The sequence below is a fragment of the Ramularia collo-cygni genome (genome assembly GCF_900074925.1).
Source record: "Ramularia collo-cygni strain URUG2 genome assembly, contig: RCC_scaffold14, whole genome shotgun sequence".
Lineage (NCBI taxonomy): Eukaryota > Fungi > Ascomycota > Dothideomycetes > Mycosphaerellales > Mycosphaerellaceae > Ramularia > Ramularia collo-cygni.
Window position 1 is genome coordinate 125,257 of NW_019716268.1, and position 19,354 is coordinate 144,610.

The 19,354-nt window shown below is 45.7% G+C and overlaps 4 protein-coding genes; 3 read left to right on the top strand and 1 right to left on the bottom strand.

The window, feature by feature from the left end:
- Window positions 1-3,663: 3,663 nt before the first annotated feature.
- Window positions 3,664-4,885, bottom strand: RCC_08376 (uncharacterized protein; the record flags this gene model as incomplete). XM_023773627.1 has 2 exons in its annotated part: window positions 3,664-4,577; window positions 4,627-4,885. The coding sequence occupies 2 exons, from the start codon at window positions 4,883-4,885 to the stop codon at window positions 3,664-3,666; spliced, it is 1,173 nt and encodes a 390-aa protein (XP_023629395.1).
- A 906-nt stretch (window positions 4,886-5,791) lies between these two features.
- RCC_08377 (uncharacterized protein) lies at window positions 5,792-8,432 on the top strand (the record flags this gene model as incomplete). XM_023773628.1 has 4 exons in its annotated part: window positions 5,792-7,864; window positions 7,925-8,008; window positions 8,064-8,324; window positions 8,379-8,432. 4 exons carry the CDS (start codon window positions 5,792-5,794, stop codon window positions 8,430-8,432), a joined length of 2,472 nt encoding a protein of 823 aa, XP_023629396.1.
- A 1,502-nt stretch (window positions 8,433-9,934) lies between these two features.
- On the top strand, window positions 9,935-10,591 carry RCC_08378 (uncharacterized protein; the record flags this gene model as incomplete). The annotated part of the gene is made up of 1 exon (XM_023773629.1): window positions 9,935-10,591. One exon carries the CDS (start codon window positions 9,935-9,937, stop codon window positions 10,589-10,591), a length of 657 nt encoding a protein of 218 aa, XP_023629397.1.
- Window positions 10,592-11,254: 663 nt separating this feature from the next.
- RCC_08379 (uncharacterized protein) lies at window positions 11,255-12,073 on the top strand (the record flags this gene model as incomplete). Its single annotated transcript, XM_023773630.1, has 1 exon — window positions 11,255-12,073. One exon carries the CDS (start codon window positions 11,255-11,257, stop codon window positions 12,071-12,073), a length of 819 nt encoding a protein of 272 aa, XP_023629398.1.
- Between the last annotated feature and the right edge of the window lie 7,281 nt (window positions 12,074-19,354).

Below are 19,354 nucleotides of genomic sequence, written 5' to 3' on the forward strand. Positions count from 1 at the left end.
GCATAAGATGTGAGCGCATGGGTTTCAGCAATGGAAAGTCATCATTCAGTCGCCACGGCAGCACTGGGAAGTGTTCTTTGACTTGATTGAACGCGTATACAAGACGAATAGGACGTTGCATCCCGTTCTCCCGGATAGAGCCGCACTCTCTGGCAAGCTCGACGATCGTTTCCTGCAGAGTGTCGTTCTCGTAGGCCAGTTGACGAGCCTTTTGTTTTGCATCTGCATGAACAGAGCTGTCCACATGAGGATCATTCATCGGGACACAATATCCTTATCTGTCCCTACAATTTCCCAAGGCCTCACTCTCTACAGACTCGACGATTCTAGTAGGCCTAGAATCCTTGCCACTAGCAGAGTGGCGTATCGAATCATCCAGAGAGCAGTTCAGGGCGCTGGTCTTGTTGATGATTCCTCATTTCGACAGTTCTATGCATAGACGCTGTCATCGATTACATTGAGCAGGGATCCGAAACTTTTGTTTGCAAGACTAGCAATCTTTACCAGGTTTTGTGGATCTGCTCTATCGGTCTTTTGTTGGACGGCACGATAGCTGGCCAGAGCAGCGGCTTATGCATTTTGTGCTTTCAACTGACCATGCTGATCGGTCCCAGACGCGGTGATCGTCTTGGTTCTCTCTTGCGTTTTCGCACAAAGTGTGTCGAGGACACGACAGTTGATGGAGTGCTCCGTGCAATATTGCGATGTCCTGAAGTTCCGACCCGCAGTTGCGCTCATATGCAGTTTCCTTCTTCCGTGCATGGGCCATGGTGCTGTACATACCTAGCTCAGGAGTAAAATGAAAGAACGTTGTTAGTGAGTTGATGTTTGACGACTATGAAAGTGACGTTGGAAAGAAAATGGGCTTGGGGAGAAGGGGCATATGGGGGCGACTTTTGGAAGTCGCTGAGGAGACTGAACTCAATGGAATCGCTCCTCACCCTACAAAGTTTCTCAAGTTCAAGAACGAAGCAGCAATCCCAGATATACATTCTCTCACATCGGATGTCATAGTTAACATCAAACTACCCAAGGCGATTGTTGATCGAGTCAAAACACCATCAGTCGTCTTCATAACGTCTTAAGGCCTCGCTTTCTACAGAATGGACAACTCTAGAGCTGCTAGAACTTTTACTATTATTAGCAGAGTGTTCCATTATGCGACGGAGAGGGTAATTAAGGGCGCTGTTTTGTTAATGATTTTCTCACAGCTCTAAGCTCCAACGCCGGCTAAGATACTTGCTGCGGCCAAGAAACAAATTCGCATGCTGCGATCCCTCCCGTCTCTCCCTAAAGACGTGACGCCACCATCACGGACCTGCCTGACCCACAACAACACTGGCGGGAGGAACCTCTGATCTGAAAGAGCAGCTCAGTGCCATCAAGGAGAATGAGCTTAAGAAAGGGCTGAGGGACTTGACAACTGACAGCAAGCGGAAGGAGAGCAAGTATGCGAAACGTGCAAGAAGGCTTTCGACGACAAAGTCACACAGCTCGTGCAAGCACAGTCTGAGCAGCAGCAGTGGGAAGCACAAGCTGGGGTGATGTTGCTATCGCTTCAAGATGCGGGGGCAAAAATGCACAGCATTGAGAGCCTGTCGACGATGGGAAGGAGCTAGTCTGATCGATCTCCGACATGGCTCCACAGTACATTTGATTGAGGCATCGTCCAATTGGCCGTCGAATTATACATATCATCTCAAGGAAATCAATAACATCTCCATTGGGGGTCGTTGCTGTCGTCGGTATCAAGATGGGAGCGGAAGCCGCGTCGCACTTTCCTTAATTCCTTCCGCACACATACTTCACATTTCACCCTCCACTGTCTTTCTCAACAACCACCTCCGCCACCACCACCACCACTACTATCACCACCTTTCCTCGAGTCCCCTTCTACTCAACTCCATCCTTTCGGTCCTTTCGGAACATGTCACCGGTTTGATTCATCGCTGATTATGTTGCGATGGCTGATGCACCTAGAGCTGTCGATATAAGAGAATGGTTAAGGAAACCGCGCCCTTAACTGCCCTCTCCGTTAAACAACAGGGCACTTTGCTAGCAATAAAGGTTCTAGCAGCTCTAGAGTCGTTATATATACGGAGAGCAAGGCCTAGAAACGTTATAAAGACGATAAAAAGTGTCTCATCCCGACGAATAATGCTCATATCGACAGCTCTGGATTATGCACTATCCACACGCCTCCGAGCCATGCTGCCTGTACTGCCAAGCGTGCAAGTTTGGCCAAGTCACATGCCAATATTGCATAGGCGCACTTCGCCTCACTTAGTCAGAGCTGTCGATATAAGGATTATTCATTAGGATAAGGCATCCTAAGTTATGTTTTATAATGTCCTAAAGGTCTCTCGCTCTCTACAAGCTCGATAATTTGGAGCCCGTTAGAATCCCTGCTACTAGCAGAGTGGCCGTTAATCGATCGAGAGGGCAGGTCAGGGCGCTGCTCTTTTTGATGATTTCTTAATATCGACAGCTCTGCACTCAGTTTCTCCAGCTCCCGGCCCTCCAATAAGCGTATTCGTACCCTGTCTCCTAACAATAACACAAACGAAGAGCATACCATCTTGACACCGCCACCCTCTTTGGAGACAAATGAGGAAGTCCTGGGCGTACGAGATCGCTCGGATCCAGCCTCGAACTTGATGCATACGCCCGACATCTTAGCTCCGGATGATGCAGCGCCTTTCCAGACAAAACAAATCCAAACAGCTGCATCGGAGCCCCAGACACGCATTCATTCTCCGACTCGAGAGCGCATGCCTACAAGGGTCGTACAACGTTGCAAAGACAACATTTTACCGCAAGGTATCGATTGCCATCCTGGCCGACTGCATACAGCTGACACATTGCGGTAGGTTGGAAGACCAGAGAAAGTCTTCGACCAAGTGCGGGAGGCTGCTATCGCGCAGGCCATGCGTTATGTGGGTGATGTACCGGACGCCACTGTGACGAGTACTGGACTCGCTGCAGATGTGTTGCCGTATTTATTGAAGTGCTTCTGCTTGCGATCGGCCGTGTTGTCGGCTATGCTGCTGTCTGATGCTGTGTTGTGCTGCGTTGTGCAGGATTGGCGTCGTTGAGGAGGAGTGGCGGATGGAGTTWCGCGGTGAGTGCAATGTGGATGATGTCGCGGATGTTGATGTCGAAGAAGTGAAGCGCCAGGCAGTCGCAAACAAAAGAAGGCCGTGGAAGAAAATGCGCACGGACCACCGCGCGTGTGATGTACGTGATGCCAAGAAGGGAATGTTCACATGTCAATCATGAAACGTCACATGTCAACTACGACAGACAGACCATATGTGAGAGTGCAAAGAGAACAGGACACAGCGCGATGAAAGTACGCTTAGACCGTCTGTAGCTTCACCACGACAGAGCCCAGCGACGTAAAAACAGAGAAATTGTGAGGAGAGATCACTATCAACCTACGTTCAAGTGTTCGGAGCTCGGCTTTCTGCACGCTTCCTTCTCGCCTGCAAACAATGAAGCCACAGCTAAAGGACTTCGCTCTTGTAAGCGTTCCATCGCCCTGAGCTTATGGTAGCTAGTTGCAGACAACAGCCTTTCTGTCGGTGGAAGGGCTCGCTTGTCACCCTCGAAACGCTACCTGTTGTCGTTTCCAGCACGGATCTCATCATCGCAACGTTATCTTCACCAGTCTTCGTCGTCAACCGGTAGAGAGACACGACGCTCGAGGAATTCGTAGCGCGGGTGTTGCTGCCGAGCTCGATCGAGCGCCTCGTCTTCGCGTCGCCGGAAGTCACGTTGGTCTTTTTCGACGTATCCACGCGCGTGGCTACTCAATGCAAAGGCAGAGTTGCGAACGAGGGTAATGGAATCAAGGCTCTGCGCAAGTAAGGTAAGACGCGTGCTCTGAGGCACGAACGCACACTGTGACCAAAGCGCCTCGTTTTGTCGCTTGTTGGTTTGTATGGGCTCCGTGTCAGAAACAGCCCGCATGAGGAGCGATTTTGAGATCCCAAGTTGCTCATTCAGCGGACGCTGGTTGTAGAGTGGGTCCGTACGTCGACAGACATCAAGAGCGACGTGGACCTCGCAACGTGTGCGGGCGACGCGTTGGTGCAGATCATTCAGGGCGTCGACGAGGATCTTGAGGCCATTGATAGACCTGCAGAGCAAGTTGCTGATCTTGGCATCCTCATCGAACAACTCTTCCTCGCTCAAGCCCGAAAGAGCCTCGCGAATATCCTGCTCATCGTGGGCAAAGGGATCAGGTGGCAGGTTGCGGCGCTTGATATCGTCAACGATGAGTTCCAGCGGGCCTCGGACAGTACATGTCATCATGCCGACATCCACAACAGCGGCGTTCGAGAAGTCCTCGGTGAAGCGAGCCCAGTCGTCCTGTGTCATGTCCTCCCGGACACGTCTGAGAGGCAAGCTGCGCCAGCTTCTATTCGGGTCTTGGGCGGCGGGATGGTCTCTGATGTCGCACATCCGTCTAGCGGGGTTTTGAGAGGCCTTGATAGTTCCCGTAGCCTGGCTCAGAATTCTATCAAGCTTGTCCAGTGAGTGTCCGATAAAGCTCGTCCTGGTAGTGATCGAATCTGACGCGCGTGAGGCGGTACAGAACAACGGTGAGGATTATCAATTCACCGTCCAAGGCCTCTTCATGTTGGACTACGAGTGCTGCCATCTCAGCCTTGCTAAGCTCGCCTTCCAGAACAGCCTCGTAATCGATGTTACTGCCGAGCTCGCTAGCGCTATAAGCATTGTCTTGAGCGTCGATCTGAGAATCGGCTGATGGTGTGGCTGGCGATTTGTTGCCGGGGCCTACATCGTCATCCTCCATCACAGTGTCATTGTCATAGCTTGATACAGCGTCTGCACTAGCGGCACCGTGCATCGCAGACATSTCGTCGAGGACACTTCACAGGTACAGTGTAAGTCACAATGCTGTATCTGCATATGTTAGCCTAGCCGGGAGCATGAAGAAGATTTCCCGTAGGCCGGAGACTCACTGGGACGGCGCGGGTGTGGACGAGGTGACAGAGTCGCTGGCGCCGCGGCAAGAACACAGGTGGGAAAGAAGTTAAGTTGATATGGTCCTTTTGTGACGTTGTGACAGGAGTATCGCGTCGTATTCGTTGCGTTGGTTCCGACACCAGAGGATGTCGTTGTGATTCAGTGAGGAAAGTAAAGAAAGCCGGAAGATGCAAAGTGAAGGCATCACGTGAATCCGCCTCAGAGCGGAGTCAGCGCGTGCCTATCTATCGCAGATGTGAGGTGCCAAGTGAAGTGTGTCACATGCTTGATGCCTACGAGGATATCGATAAGCCCTCGGATTCAGGTTTTATGAAAGCAAGGCACAAGTGCACAGTTCCATATCGCGATGACTACTCCCTAGAGTCATTTCTTAACTGCAGCGCATCGCACACTGAGCTCGTCATGCGAAGTCTCTAGATCGGTGGCACACAAGAGCATACGCAATATATCCAGAGGGCCACTAAGCGTGGCGCTCGACAGACGGGAGAAGATATGGAGGTGAAGTGAAGTGAAGTGAATTGAAGTCAAGTCAAGTCAAGTCAAGTCAAGTCAGATTTCCATCACGTGTTGGCGTGGCTTTGAATCCCGAGGACGCGTTAATGGAACGGAACGCGTCTTCCCCATCTTCACCCCGCATGGTCATTTCGTCACACTCATCAATCACCCTTTCAACACCAACACCAACATTCTTCTGCACCCCCAGCAAACTAGCCACGACGATACTCTCAACTCGAGATAACGATGGTGGGACTGCAGGTACCTCAATCCGCTCTCGATGCATTCTCAAGGCAGCTCACTCGCCAACGTTCATCGTCAGGCAGGCTGTGTTGCCCAAAACAAGCACCTCCGACAATACATCAAGTCACTCAACAAGAAGATCAGAATTCATGAAAAGCAGTCCGCCAAGGCTGCTTTGTCAGGCGAGGAGGAGAATGATGATGGGAGAGAGGCGGAGGAGGAGGATGACGAGGAACATGAGGAGGAGGAAGATGAGGGGGAGGAGGAGGGGGAAGAGGAGGACGGCGACGGTGCAAGACACGAGGATGCAGGAAACGAGGAACCCCGACAAGTCAGGCCACAGCGTCGTGCAATCAGTCCCCAAGAAGAAGCACGACTCAAGGCTCGATTGCTTCTTGCTCGCCCTCTGATCATGGATGGTATCAAGAACGCTGGACGAACCAACGTCTCGTGCGATGGTGCCCTTGCTGCCCCTGGGGTTGTAATTCCAGGCCTTGAAAGCATCTCACACAAGCTCCGGGCCCATCAGCTTGATGGTATCGTTCGGTACGAACGTGCCATGCGCAAGCACAAGGGTGTCATCATTCTCGCTGATGATTTGGAGATTGGGAGGACGTGGATCATCCTGGGCGTTATCCAGCGCAGTGTTAACGAGGCGAACCGCACGGGCAGAAGCGTKCTTTTCGGCCTTGCCCTCCCGAGACACATCATATCAACCTGGAAGAAGCAACTCGCCATGTCATCGACACTCCGCGTTGCGGACTACGATGATAAGAAGGTCAAGGCTATGTCTGCCGCAGAGATCAAACAAGCTTACGATGTGATCATCATGCCCACCGGATGCCTCTCTCGGGACTACGGGACAATACTCCACATCTACAACTCTCGACAGGCTCGGAAGGAGGGCCTCGAAGACAAGATCAAAGAAAAGATCAGCAAGTTGCCCAATGGTACAGCCTTGGTCGACGCTGATCACGAGATCCCTGATTTCCTGCTCTTCTCGCTCGACTTGGACCAACTGATCGTTGACGAGGCGCAGTGCATCAAGGACCCCAATAGTGTATTGGCCCAAGCTCTGCACGCCATGTCCGCAAATGGACGCGCTGCATTGCCCGGAGTGCCGTTGCAGAATAACGTGAATGAGTTCGGCGCACTCCTCATGTTCCTCCGCATCGAGCCTTTTTGCAATCTACCGCTGTTCCGAGCTTGTTTCACCAACAAGCGGAAAGGCGGAAAGAAGCTGGAACCCTCAACCAAGCTTAACAACATCCGCAACGATGCCATTCTTTCGGCCATACGAAGCTCGCTTTGTATTCGGCGCACGGCAGATCAAGATTTCGACGGCGACCCAATTACTGCTCAGCCCATCATATCTACCGCCCGCACTGTCATAATCAAGCAATCATCGGCAGGGCGTGAGTTTCAGCTCCAGACCCGCGATATCTGGGACAAGAATTGGAAAAAAGACATCCTCAAGAAAGCGAAACAAGCCAGAGATACGATGGACCCTCTGAGTGAGGAGTACCGCAAGCGAATGGATGCTGTGGCGGAACTTCCTGTGCGTAGCCCTTCGGACATTCTTCGTGATGTGCTCCACGCGCGCTTGAATGTCATCCACCCTGCTCTGAAAGATGCCAAATACAGCGTGGATGTTTACAGCCCCGAGGAGTTCGCTCGAGGCGTCATGGCACCGGGCATCAACCCGAATGATATCGAGATCCCCAACCAGCGGAGTACCAATCTCAAGAGGTGCAAGAAGCTGACGCAGCAGCAAGCTGCTTTGCTCTCCAAGCGACGACTGGAATTTCTTAACGACTACCGGAAAAACATCAGTGGCGCAGGTTGGCGATCGGATCGCATATGCGGGGTTGTGGAGGACGTCGTTGAGGTGCTCAAGCAGCACAAGGAAGGAGCAGCCAAGCTTCCCAAATCGAAGCGACACGAGTTTGTCGCCAGCCACAAAATCCTCGTGTTCTGCGAGTTCTTGGCAGGCTTGGACCTCATCTCTATCGGCCTGGAGCAGTCTGGAATCAAGCACTCGCGCTTTGATGGCAGCCTCAGCGAAGAGCAACGCGACATGGCCCGCAACCGATTCGAAGAGGTTGGCAAGGTACGTGTGTAGCTGGAGTCCGCGAATGACCTCGCTAATGCTTCGTTCTCTGCTTCACAGGACTTTACTCTGCCCGATACCCGTCCAGACGAGAATCTTGTCATGCTGGTGACAACCAAGACTGGAAGCGAGGGACTCACGCTGGTAAGCGAGCACCACATTGACTTCCCGCTTACGAGAACTGACGTTACTTGTTTAGATCCATGGCACCGACGTCATGCTGGTGTCTCCAATCTGGAACCCGTACACCGAAGACCAGATCATTTCACGAGAACTTCGGCTGGGACAAGTGCACCCAGTCACGGTCCATCACTTTTCCAGTGACGACTCGATCGAAGAACGAGTGCACTTCGCCATGGAGACGAAGCGCTTCGCCGTCGAGCAGGTCTTGAGCGACAAAATCATTCTGAAGCATCGTCACGCCTTGGTGACTGCCAACAACGATGACCTGCTTGAGATGGTATGTGTTGAGTCCACCCAAGACCGTTTCTTTCGCTGACCTTGTATGTATTAGCTTGGGTACGGCCGCTGCAAGAACGCAATGGCCACTGGCAAGCTGTTTTTGTAACAATTGCATGGACTAGGCTTCAAACCGAGCCTTTCGGAACGGAACTGTATCAGCATGCGGCGCCAAAACATAGGAACTGTGGAACAGGCAGTGCACGTCATGATCCTTCAGTATTCATGCCTCGGACAGAGGGAGTGTGCTAGCCAAGCAAGCTATATCCGTGTGGTTCGACATACGTAGCCTTGCACAGAGAGCTTCTTGTACATGCATTGATGGATCCCGCCCAAATTCCATCTCAATTGCGAAGTTGGTGTGTCTAATCCCTGCCAGGACGTCGAACATTCACGGTGTGGGCTAGAGCCTCTGGTTTTGATAGCATCTGAGCTGCCGAAAGCTTGATTCATCCATTAAACACCTCAAGGGGTTGACTTTACCGTTGATATTCGTCCTACGCTTTCATGGTTATATTTGGGGAATTTGTGCTTCTCTGGTACCGAACAGGGATTTTCAAAGTAGTAATCGGAACTCAAACTCATTCTACATACGATTGCTCGCGGAGAGCTCGCAAGATTGAATCACACCTGCTATACTCAGAAGAAAAAGGGTTTTCCATGTGTAAGAAATGTTAACCACGGTGTCTGAGGAGGGCCTGTCACCATCTACGCGGATGGAATGAAAGTAGTCCAGTCCATCCCGTGCTTCTGCGTGTATATATTCGCTCAAAGTGCAGATCTTAGCACATTCGACCATAGATGCATGAAAGCAAGCCATCCCGTCCGCTCTGGCCTATTGAACCATGTAATCGTTTGATCAGTACTCAGGTGGGTGACCACTGGGGAATCCCAAATGTTGAATGTACTTTTTGTTTTGCTCTTGGTGATCAAAAGGTACATGTTTTTTGCTCCTGTTTGCGACATTTCAGGGGGTTAGCAGCTTCGCAAAGTGACAAGGGCGCAAATGTGTCGCATAGATGGCCGTGTACGCGCCGCTTGCTCTTCTCGCGATTCGGCCTTGGATCGATTAGAGCTGACGTCTCGCGACGGTAACCTGAGTAGAGGTGGTGATTGTGGATGATCGGCAAGAGATGTCAAGTCAAGGAAGGTGAGGTGCAAAAGAAGCTTTGGAGGGTCCTTCCACGCTAGTTAGAACTAGGTAGTTCTCGTCATACTTGGACAAACTCTCGAGCCAGCGTCAGAGCACTCAACACATTTCGTCCACATCGGATCGATACGTTAGCATAATTATTCATGCAAACCACCAGATCGTTTGTTTCCCGATACCACACCTACACGTCTACATGTTAAGCGGCCGCACTAGCACCCCCCTGCGCTAACTGCGGCTGGACAGCAGATGCTCCACCCTTTCGTTCACTGCGAGACGTAATCTTGCAATATGGGAGAGTCGCGAAATCCGTTAACGTACGGGAATTCAAGCGCTTCATCAAAGATATTCGACAGAAATGGCGTCCTCTCCCGCCCGTAGAGGAATTCTGGGAGCCAGGCTACAGGGGCGAGGGCTGGACCGAGGATGCAGCATTTGCAATGTGTGTTTTTCAAGAAGCAATGGGCTCGTCTCGGGGCGTCGAACCGGAGCGACACGAACCACTATGCGAAGCAGAGGAGAAGAATCAAGTCTTGTTCCGATCAATGGATTCCTTGTTCGTCGATGTCGTACGCGGGCCTCTCTATGATCCTCAACCGGAAGTGAAGATTGCTGAAGTGCTAGCTGGAGTTCAATCGGGCCTCCAACGGCAGGCTAACAAGACTGTTCCCTCAGAGTCGATCTCACTCGAGTTGCCCAAAGATTTCGAAGAGCTTTTGCGGGTCACAGACGGGGTCACTGGAGCTGGTATACCGTCCGAAACCGCCGATACATATCTCGTCAGCGGTATTGAGGGACTTGAAGCGGAAAGCGGCAAGCCGGGAGAGCGGCACTGTCTGATTGATTGGTGGAATGATGACTGGACGGTATTCGCTGCCTGGGAACTCGGTGGTTGTACTCAGCACCGACAGATATTCTACGTGCTTTCTCGAGACGCGCATAATGAAGCCGCCCCTATCACTTGGAAGGTCTTTGACAAGAATGGTATCGAGCTACATGTGTACGACAGCGTTGTACAATTCCTCGAGCACGAGACTTTTCACATCGAGCAAACACCTGGCGGACACAAGCAGGAGCAGATTCTCGACTCTGAAACGTATCCAACTTATGCTTGGTAGGACAAGTATATATGAATGATCGTCAAAACAAGGATTGCACACCGCGTCCACCGTAAATAATGATACGAGCGGTAGGGAGTGTTAGCGAGGGCTACGTACGATCCCTTTCGGTAGTAGCTTGCTTCAAATCCATACAAGCCGTTTAATCCGAGGTCCTCGCCATGTCATCCTTTCATTCAATCACAATAACAACTCGAACGTAGAGCAACTTTCACACTTGACTACAGTGCAGGTCAGATGTGAGAGTTGCACAAGTGAAGTCACTTGCTTAAGGTTTGACATGTGAAAGTCTTCTGCATGTACGTGGCCCGTGCGGCAAGTCGCCGCCGCGCTGTTTCATCCATCATCCATCAACTTCAACTTCACCTTCACCACTACCCATCAACAACACGATTCCCTCCACGACTGTGGTCCCTCATCCCCTACCACTCTCTGCACTCACCGTGCGGTAGTCACTAAGAGCGTAGTCTTGCCGCGCCGGTCACTCCATCAACAAAGTCATAGCTCGGTACGCTGCTGTCGCGGATTCTCGCAAGAGTCAAGTGAAGCTAATACCTTCACAGATCAACCAAGCCAGCTTGTCTCATCGCCCCCATAATAACCAGTCCACCCCCGAATTGAAGTCGCTTCACTCCAACAACGCCAAATCATTCGTTGTGGGCCATGGACTCCCTCGAACGCTCAAAGGACAAGATGCCGAAGCGGTTCGAGAAGAAGGCCCGCAAGATCATGGAAAAAATCGATAAAGTTTCCATGGATGCCCTCTCCGAACTCCAGGGCAACCTTTACCCGGGAATTGACGAACAGACCAAGCAGGAGTTGGRGCGCCAATACCAAGAGGTTGTCGATCAGGCCGTTAACAAAGGCCGCGCCAAACTCGTTAGTTGGCTCAACAAGAAAATTGCAACGAAGCGCTCGAAGAGAATGATTGCGATTGAGCAAAAGTCTCAAAACAAATCCCACCGCGGCATGGAGTACATCGGCGACATTTTGGAAAAGAAGCGTCAGAGCTTGAAGAGCAACACCACAGCATTCGATGGGGACGAGACTACTGTCTCTACCGACCCCGATCTACAGGACTCTGATAGAGAAATGGAGGACGCCGAGACGGATGAGAAAGGCTCGGAATCTAAGGGAGATGACAGAACTGAGTACCGCAAGGGCCTTGGCGAAGAAGACGGCTCGGAGATTGGGGTAGACGAGAACGCACCCAAGTCTCCCGAAGTCTTCGCTCGCAAGGAGAGATCGGGCGTTGCTAGTAATCACAATATGGACTTATATCKTGGTACGAGCTCGTTCCGTCGGGCTTATAGGGCTGCTACCTTCTACACGACATTAACCAAACCAAGCATAGACGAGCGGAGAGCCTCTAGTAAGGTAGTAGATCTAAAGCCTATTCCGATCCGGAGCGAGGAGGACGCGATTAAGCCCCTTAGAGGGGGACGCCGCGTAGGTAGCGATATGTTTAATACCGGCACCTAATCGAAGGCGGACGAGCTAGCTCTATTTAATAGTTTAACGGAGAACGATCTTATTGCTATACTAGTAGTAAACGATCTACTAAATAAAAGTGTAATTAAAACTATAAAGGAGTTCGATACGTAGGAGAAGGTGTTTTTTAAGGAGTTCGATACGTAGGAGAAGGTGTTTTTTAGGACAGGGTCTATATATAAGGGCGTTACCTCCTTTCCTAAGAGCTAAGCCGACTTAGCTCTCTATCCGTACGCCCTTTACGCGCGCGTAGGCACTACTAGATCGTTTTCTAGCCTATCTACCCTACTATAATCTTATTTAGCTATTAGATAGTATATATTAAAACCTAATAGGTTTAGAAAGGGAAGAGAGCTTAGAGTAGAATCTACTCTAAGGTAATTCCCTAGTTAGGTAATTAGGATACTAAGGCTAAAGGCACATACTTATTCTTAATATTTAGTTCTTAAGATAATTAATTTAATTAATACACTTAGTTAGTTCCTACTTTAAGTACTATATACCTTATAATAAATTAGTTTAAGATTAGAGTCTCTTATCTTACTCTTTACCGCTATATCCTACTACCTCTCTAGCCTCTAGTTTTAGATTTTTAGTTAGATAATCTTAATAGGTTATAAGCCTAGGTTTTGCTAAACTAAAGGAAAGAACTTTAACCTTAAAGTAGTAAAGGTATTCCCTACCTTATACTAGTATATAGAAAGGAGAAAGAGGATTTTAGATCCTCTTATACTACCTTATAAGAGATACTAAAGATTAGTATATAGATAAGCTAGGAAGAAAATCTAAAAGGATAAGGGTTTAAAGCTATAAAATAATTAAGGCCTATTTATTAAAGCCTATACTAATATACCTTCTTCTCCTCTACTACTAAAAGCCTTAGTAGGACTAAGCTAAATAAAAGAAAACAAAATTTTATAAAGATAGAGGATAATAAGGACATAACCTCCTAAGCTAGGATTCTAATTCTAGGAAGGGAGAACTAGAAAAGATAGTTTAATCTTTAGAAGGACAATCTAGAAGGGAAAGGTATCTTTAATACTATTAAATTAATAATAATTAATAGTTAATAAAGGAAAGATTACTATATAGCTAAAGAAAGACTAGCTAGGAATTATAGCATAAGATTTAAGCTTTAGTAAGAGTAATGTAAAATGCAAATATAAACTAAGATTAAGAATTGGTTTAGATAATATAGATAAGCTCTAAGCCGATTTAGCTTTACCCTATACTACTAAGATATAGATCTTCCTACTTTTAAAGTATAGCAAGGTTCTAACTACCTATTAATAGCTCGAACGCTTAACACCTCCGCGGAGTAGCTTAGTATAGATATAGGGCCTATAAAAAGCAGCTTCTATTCGAACTTTATATAGACTATCGAATCTTCTTTACTCTTTTTTACGCTACTACTAAGTGTCTACGTTAATCGATCGCCTTTTAGCCTATAAGTAAGGACTGTATTAAGAGCCTATAGTCCTATCTATTTACTCGGCGAGGTATAGCAAATTATTTCCTATCGTCTAAGCAATATACGATGCATAACTTTATTTAGTATTATTATGTATTATAGTTTGCGCCCTTTATTAGAGCCGAAGGTAGGGCTATACTTTATTTTTCCTACCGAAGGGACGATAATAATATAGCCTCTAGGTACGGATAGCTACGACTAGCGGAAGGCGATAACTACCTACGGCCTACGACTATAGTATGCCTCTAGAGAATAAGAAGGATAGTAACTACTTTTAGGTAGGCATAGCTTTAACTATAAAAAGTTATAAACCCTTAGGCTATTAGGACTTAGAGTTGTATATAGCGTAAGCATAATATAACTACTATCTAAGGACTTAGGCTAGGTAACCGATCCTAGCTATAGCTATAATCGGGAATATATCCTTCTTATCTAGCGTCCGGAGATAGGCCTAGCTTAAGGAGAGTAAAGCGGTACTAGATTCTAAAGGGAGCTTAATCGTAAGGACATATATATATTAAAAGTAGTATATATGTCTAGCCTAGCACCGTATTTTAGCGGAAGCATCTTAATTACTAGAGACTTAATATACTCGAGCTAATACAATAGGAGGCATTCTAGACTATTACGCATATTAAAGTAGCAGCTTTAATATATAAGGGGTAGATCTATATAGAAAGGATCTATAGCAATTTACTCCGAGAAATATCTATCTATCTATTAAAACGTTAAGGGCAATATTAGTAGTTTAGTACTAAGTTAAACTAGGGTTTACTTAGGCTCCTCTTTTAGGAAGGGCTCGATTAAAGTAAGCTTTACGGAGGTCGATATAGGGGTAGGCGATCGAAGTATCGTAATAGGAAAGTCGGTACGGATCGGTTCTATATCGTAAGGTCTAGAAGGCTAGCCCTTAGATATAGAAGGAAAGATAGCTAAACTTCCTATATAGCGGCGACTATAGATATCCGAAAAATATAGAACTAACTATCCCTTTTTACGGAGAGAGCGGGACTAAGTACTAGGCACTATACCCGGAATATTTTAGAACTAGATCCCTACTTTTCTTCCCTAGAGCAAAGGTAGTAAGGTTACTAAGCTCCCTTAAGCTCTAGTATAAGTAATATATTACTTTCTAATATATATTCTAAATATATAGAAAAATACTAAGAACCTACTAGCTATTACTTCTAGATTACTATCGCTTTTTCAAATTTTACAAATCTAATACTAACCGACTAATTAAAAACAACTAGCCCCTAGGGGCTAGTTACTAAAAACATTATTTTCTTATCTATATAAGTATTTAATAACCCTCTCCGGAATCTAAATCCTCTAAGGAATAAGAGCTTTACTAAGCTATCCTTAATATCGACTTTAGAAACAAACCTATATTTATTAATCTAGGATCCGACGTCGGTTTAAGGGACGGACAAGTATTCGCTAATAATCTCGAAGGAATATCTAGTAAACCCCGCGTATAGTTAGGTAACTACTCTAAGCCCCTTACTCTTACGGCCCTTTAGGCCTATCTAAATAGGATAAAGAGTTCGAATACGATTACGGTATAGGCTTTAATTACTAGCCTACGTCTAAAGCTTCCCTCTCTAGGAACGGCTACTAACCCCTTTTTTAAAGAGGATAATATAACTTCCTTTCTAGAAAGGTTCGAAGAGCTCGTTAGTAAATATAAGCCTAAGGCCTCCTTTAAACGGAAGCTTTCCCTTCTAGAAAGGAACGTAAACTAGTATCTTCGTTCTTAAGTCCGTAGTATCCCCGGTTTCTTTAGGGAGATAGCCGAGCCTAATAACCTAGACCTATAGACTATATTTAAACGGTTCCTTCTTCTAGAGTTTATAGAGTATAATACCGATCGTATAATTAGAACTCTAGCCTATCTCGACAAACTTTATAGTATAACTCGTACTAAGAGCGATAACCTTCGTAAGTACTACTAGTAGTTTATCTAGAGCTATAATAAGATTCCGATCGAGGAGCTATTTAAGTATAGCCGTACTAAGCTTCTCCTAAAGGGTTTACTAAGGGAAATAGTTACCCTAATTATTCGAAGGGCTAGTATTAAGGAAAGGGACTAGATTACTTTTAAGGACTTCCTAAAGATCCTCCGAATTATAAAGACCTATATTAATAAGATTACTAGTATTACTCGCCTTATCGACGAAGATAGTAATAAGGACATCGGCGCCTTAGTAATAACGATAGCTAAATACTAACTAAAGTTCGATCCTACCTATATTTCGAAGGCCGCGTTTAGTAATACTTCCCCGGAGACTATAGCTATAATAAACGAGTTTAAGAAACTAGGCGATGTAATCGTATACTCCGTAACCGCTATACGTAGATTAGATACTAGGGCCCTTATACTAATCGTAATCGATAAAAACACGGATAGGGTCTTTATATATCCTATAATCGGTATAGAGATATAGGACAAGTACTTCCTCTATAGGGATCCTTTATCTTACTATATAGCTAGAGATTGTCTAACTATATCTTAGCTTATTTCGGAAGGCTATCTTTATAAGATTAATTATAATAACTATATATTTAGTCGGGAGGGCTTAATACCGAGGCTAGCTAAGATTCTATATAATTAGTATAGTAAGAAGCCGAAGTTATAGTACTACCTTCCCTATCTTAATAATAAGGCTAGGAAGATTATTAAATTCCTACCGCACTTAGGGGTTATCTAGAAGAGGAAACTTTAGTAGAATAGTAGAGATAAAGCCGGCCCTATCTCGGTATCTTCCGTTATAGGAAGTAAGAACTATATATCGACTCCTATTATATATACTATTTAGGAAGGTAATCCGGAGGAATAGGATATAACCCTAATAGCTAATTATAATAGAGCCTTAGCCTATACCGTATAGATTAGTAATACTAGGGAGAAGAGTCCTTCGAATCCTTCTCGACTAACCTAGCTAGGTAGGCTACTAAAAGCTAGGATTATAAAAGTAAGACCTATCCCGGATTAAGTTAAGGAAGCTAAGACTAGGATATAGAAGGCGAGGGTCTATTACGATAAGGCTAAGAAGAAAGGCGAAATCGAAGGGACTTCGGGCCCTTCTACTTCTATAATATAAGGATCTTCTTATCCTATCTATTTGCCGCCTTCTATAGAGCCGGAATCTTAGACTTAGCGAGGTAAGGAAGAGAATAAGAATATAACGGAGGCGCCTGCCTTAGTAGCTCCCCCTACTTCTAAGATAAAGGCTTAGCCTAAGACCCTTTGGATAGACCGAATACTAGCTAGTAAGGTTATACCCGAGGACTTAAAACTATTTTAGTATAAGACCTTATTATAGTCTAAGGTAATAGGCAACTACGGAGACTTTATAGCTTACTTATCGGAGGCTAGAAAAGCAATATATAGCCGGGTCGATAACGGCCTATTAATAGACAAAGCTATAAAGGTATATCTAGATATATATAGTTCCGGAGAATCTATAATTAGGATCTTAGTAGACGGTTTCGAGGATAAGGGTGTCTATTTAGATAACGACCTTCTAATAATTTCGGAGTATTAATTTATAGTAGCTTCTCTTCGTATAATTAGATACTACGATATAGCTCTAGTAGAAGACTTATACGAATCCTCGGATAAAATCGACCTTTCGGCCGTTAGTACTAAGTACTTAACGGTACCTAGCATATAGGTCTATGCTTTTATTAGGTTAGGACCTAGCCTAGTTACTTCTATAATCGACGAGGGCGCCGAATCCTTATTAATTAGTATAGCTAATACGAAGTCCTTAGATCTTCCGATTACCGAAGGCGTTAACCTTAGAATAAATAGAGTTATAGCCGCCTTAGATTTAGCTAGGATTACGGAGGATATTCCTATTAATATCTTCGATATAATATTTAAGTTCGATATACTCGTCGCTCGTAACCTATATCTAACTCTTCTCGGCCGACTATAGTACTAGAGGGTTCGCCTATATACGAGGAACTACGATAATAGTATATAAAAAGGAACTATCTCCGATTCTAGCGGCCGCTCTATAGTCTTTACCGGGATAGCTCGTAATCGCGCTCCTAGGACTACTAACTAGGTTTAGTAGACGGGAAAAGCATAGTAGCCGCTATCTCGAGCTAATATAGCGACTATATTAGATTACCTTTAGCTCTTTATTTAGATAGCGACGATAGAGAGAGGGAGGGATTAGTATATTATTCTAAAGAATATAAGTCGTTCGGAATAGCCTTCGAAAATTCGAATTTTCCGGAGATAAGCCGGAATTTAGAATCGGCCCCCGGGGGCCGGTTATTAGACCCGCTTTTTTCGGATATTCCCGTAATTCTCTTAGGCTTTCTTAATCCCCCTATCTCTACTAAAACTATCGATAAGGTTATTATCTATAGCTATATTTCCGATAATAATAGTAATTTAGAGGAAGATATTCTATTCCCGTTATATCCGGTACTAGAGCGGGAGCGCCGCCGCCGTATTATAGAAGAAAGACTTAAGAAAACCGGGAGATTCGACCTTCTCGAAAACGAAGGAGCTTATATATTATATAAAAGAGTAGCCGACAAAGTACGCCTAATTAATATAAATATATCGATAACGGATAGATCCGAACCTAGAGGAAATATTTACTAGAAGAGAGACTACCTAGGAAGAGAAGCGATATTACTACCTAGAACCGGGCTATTTAACTAGAGATATCTTACTAAGAGGTTCTTATCTATTTCTATTAGATCGAGGCTTATACCGGAAAGGATAGCGGAGATTACTATAGGACTAGAACTACTACCTACGGAAAGAAAGCTATTAAAATATATACTTATAAATCGAGAGGCGGTTCTTATATACGACTTTACCTACCTTAGGCGGGTACGTCCGGATATTACGCTACCTTAATTAATTAGCACTATACTATATAAACTATAGCAACATCCCGGATTTAAGCTTAATCCCTTACTTCGATATATAGTAGAGGATATACTCCGGTAAAGGCTAGCTACGGGAATACTAGAATTCTGCTATAGAGCGTACCGTAATCTATACTTTCTAGTAAGTAAGAAAGACAATCCCGGGCCGCTATCTAGACTACTAAAGATCGAGATAGAGCTAGGAACTAAGAAGCTATCTCTAGAGAAGCTAGCGAAGAAGTATCGCCTTATTAATGCCGCTTAGAAGTTTAATAAGGTAACTATACGGGATTCGAATCTACCCCTAGATATAGATAGTTTTACGGAGGACTTTACTAGATATACGATAACTTCTCTAGTCGATATATTTTCTAGATACGATTAGGTTCCTTTAGATAAAAGCTATAGAGATCTTACTAGATTCGATACCCCTCTTAGACTTCTTCGCTAGACTACTCTTCCCTAAGGAGCGACTAATTCGGTAAGCTAGTTCGTTCGGATTATAAATATAATATTAATAGACTATATCTCTTATACCGTAAGGCCCTTTCTAGATAATATTAGAATAAAAGGGCCTAAGACTCGATATAATAAAGAGGTTATCTACGATTAAGAAGGCGATATCCGAAGGTTCGTTCTAGAGTATATTATTACTCTTAACTAAGTACTCTACGATATAGAAAGGGTAGGACTTACCGTTTATAGTAGGAAGCTCTAGCTTTTAGCTACTAGGATAAAGGTTATTAGATATATTATAGATATCTATAGAAGGTATTCGGAGGCCGTAAAAGTCTAACGAATACGGGACTAGCCGGAGCCTTAATCGATATCCGAAGTCCGTATAATCCTCGGTATAGCGATATACTACTATATCTAGGTAGACTACTATAAGCTATACCTTA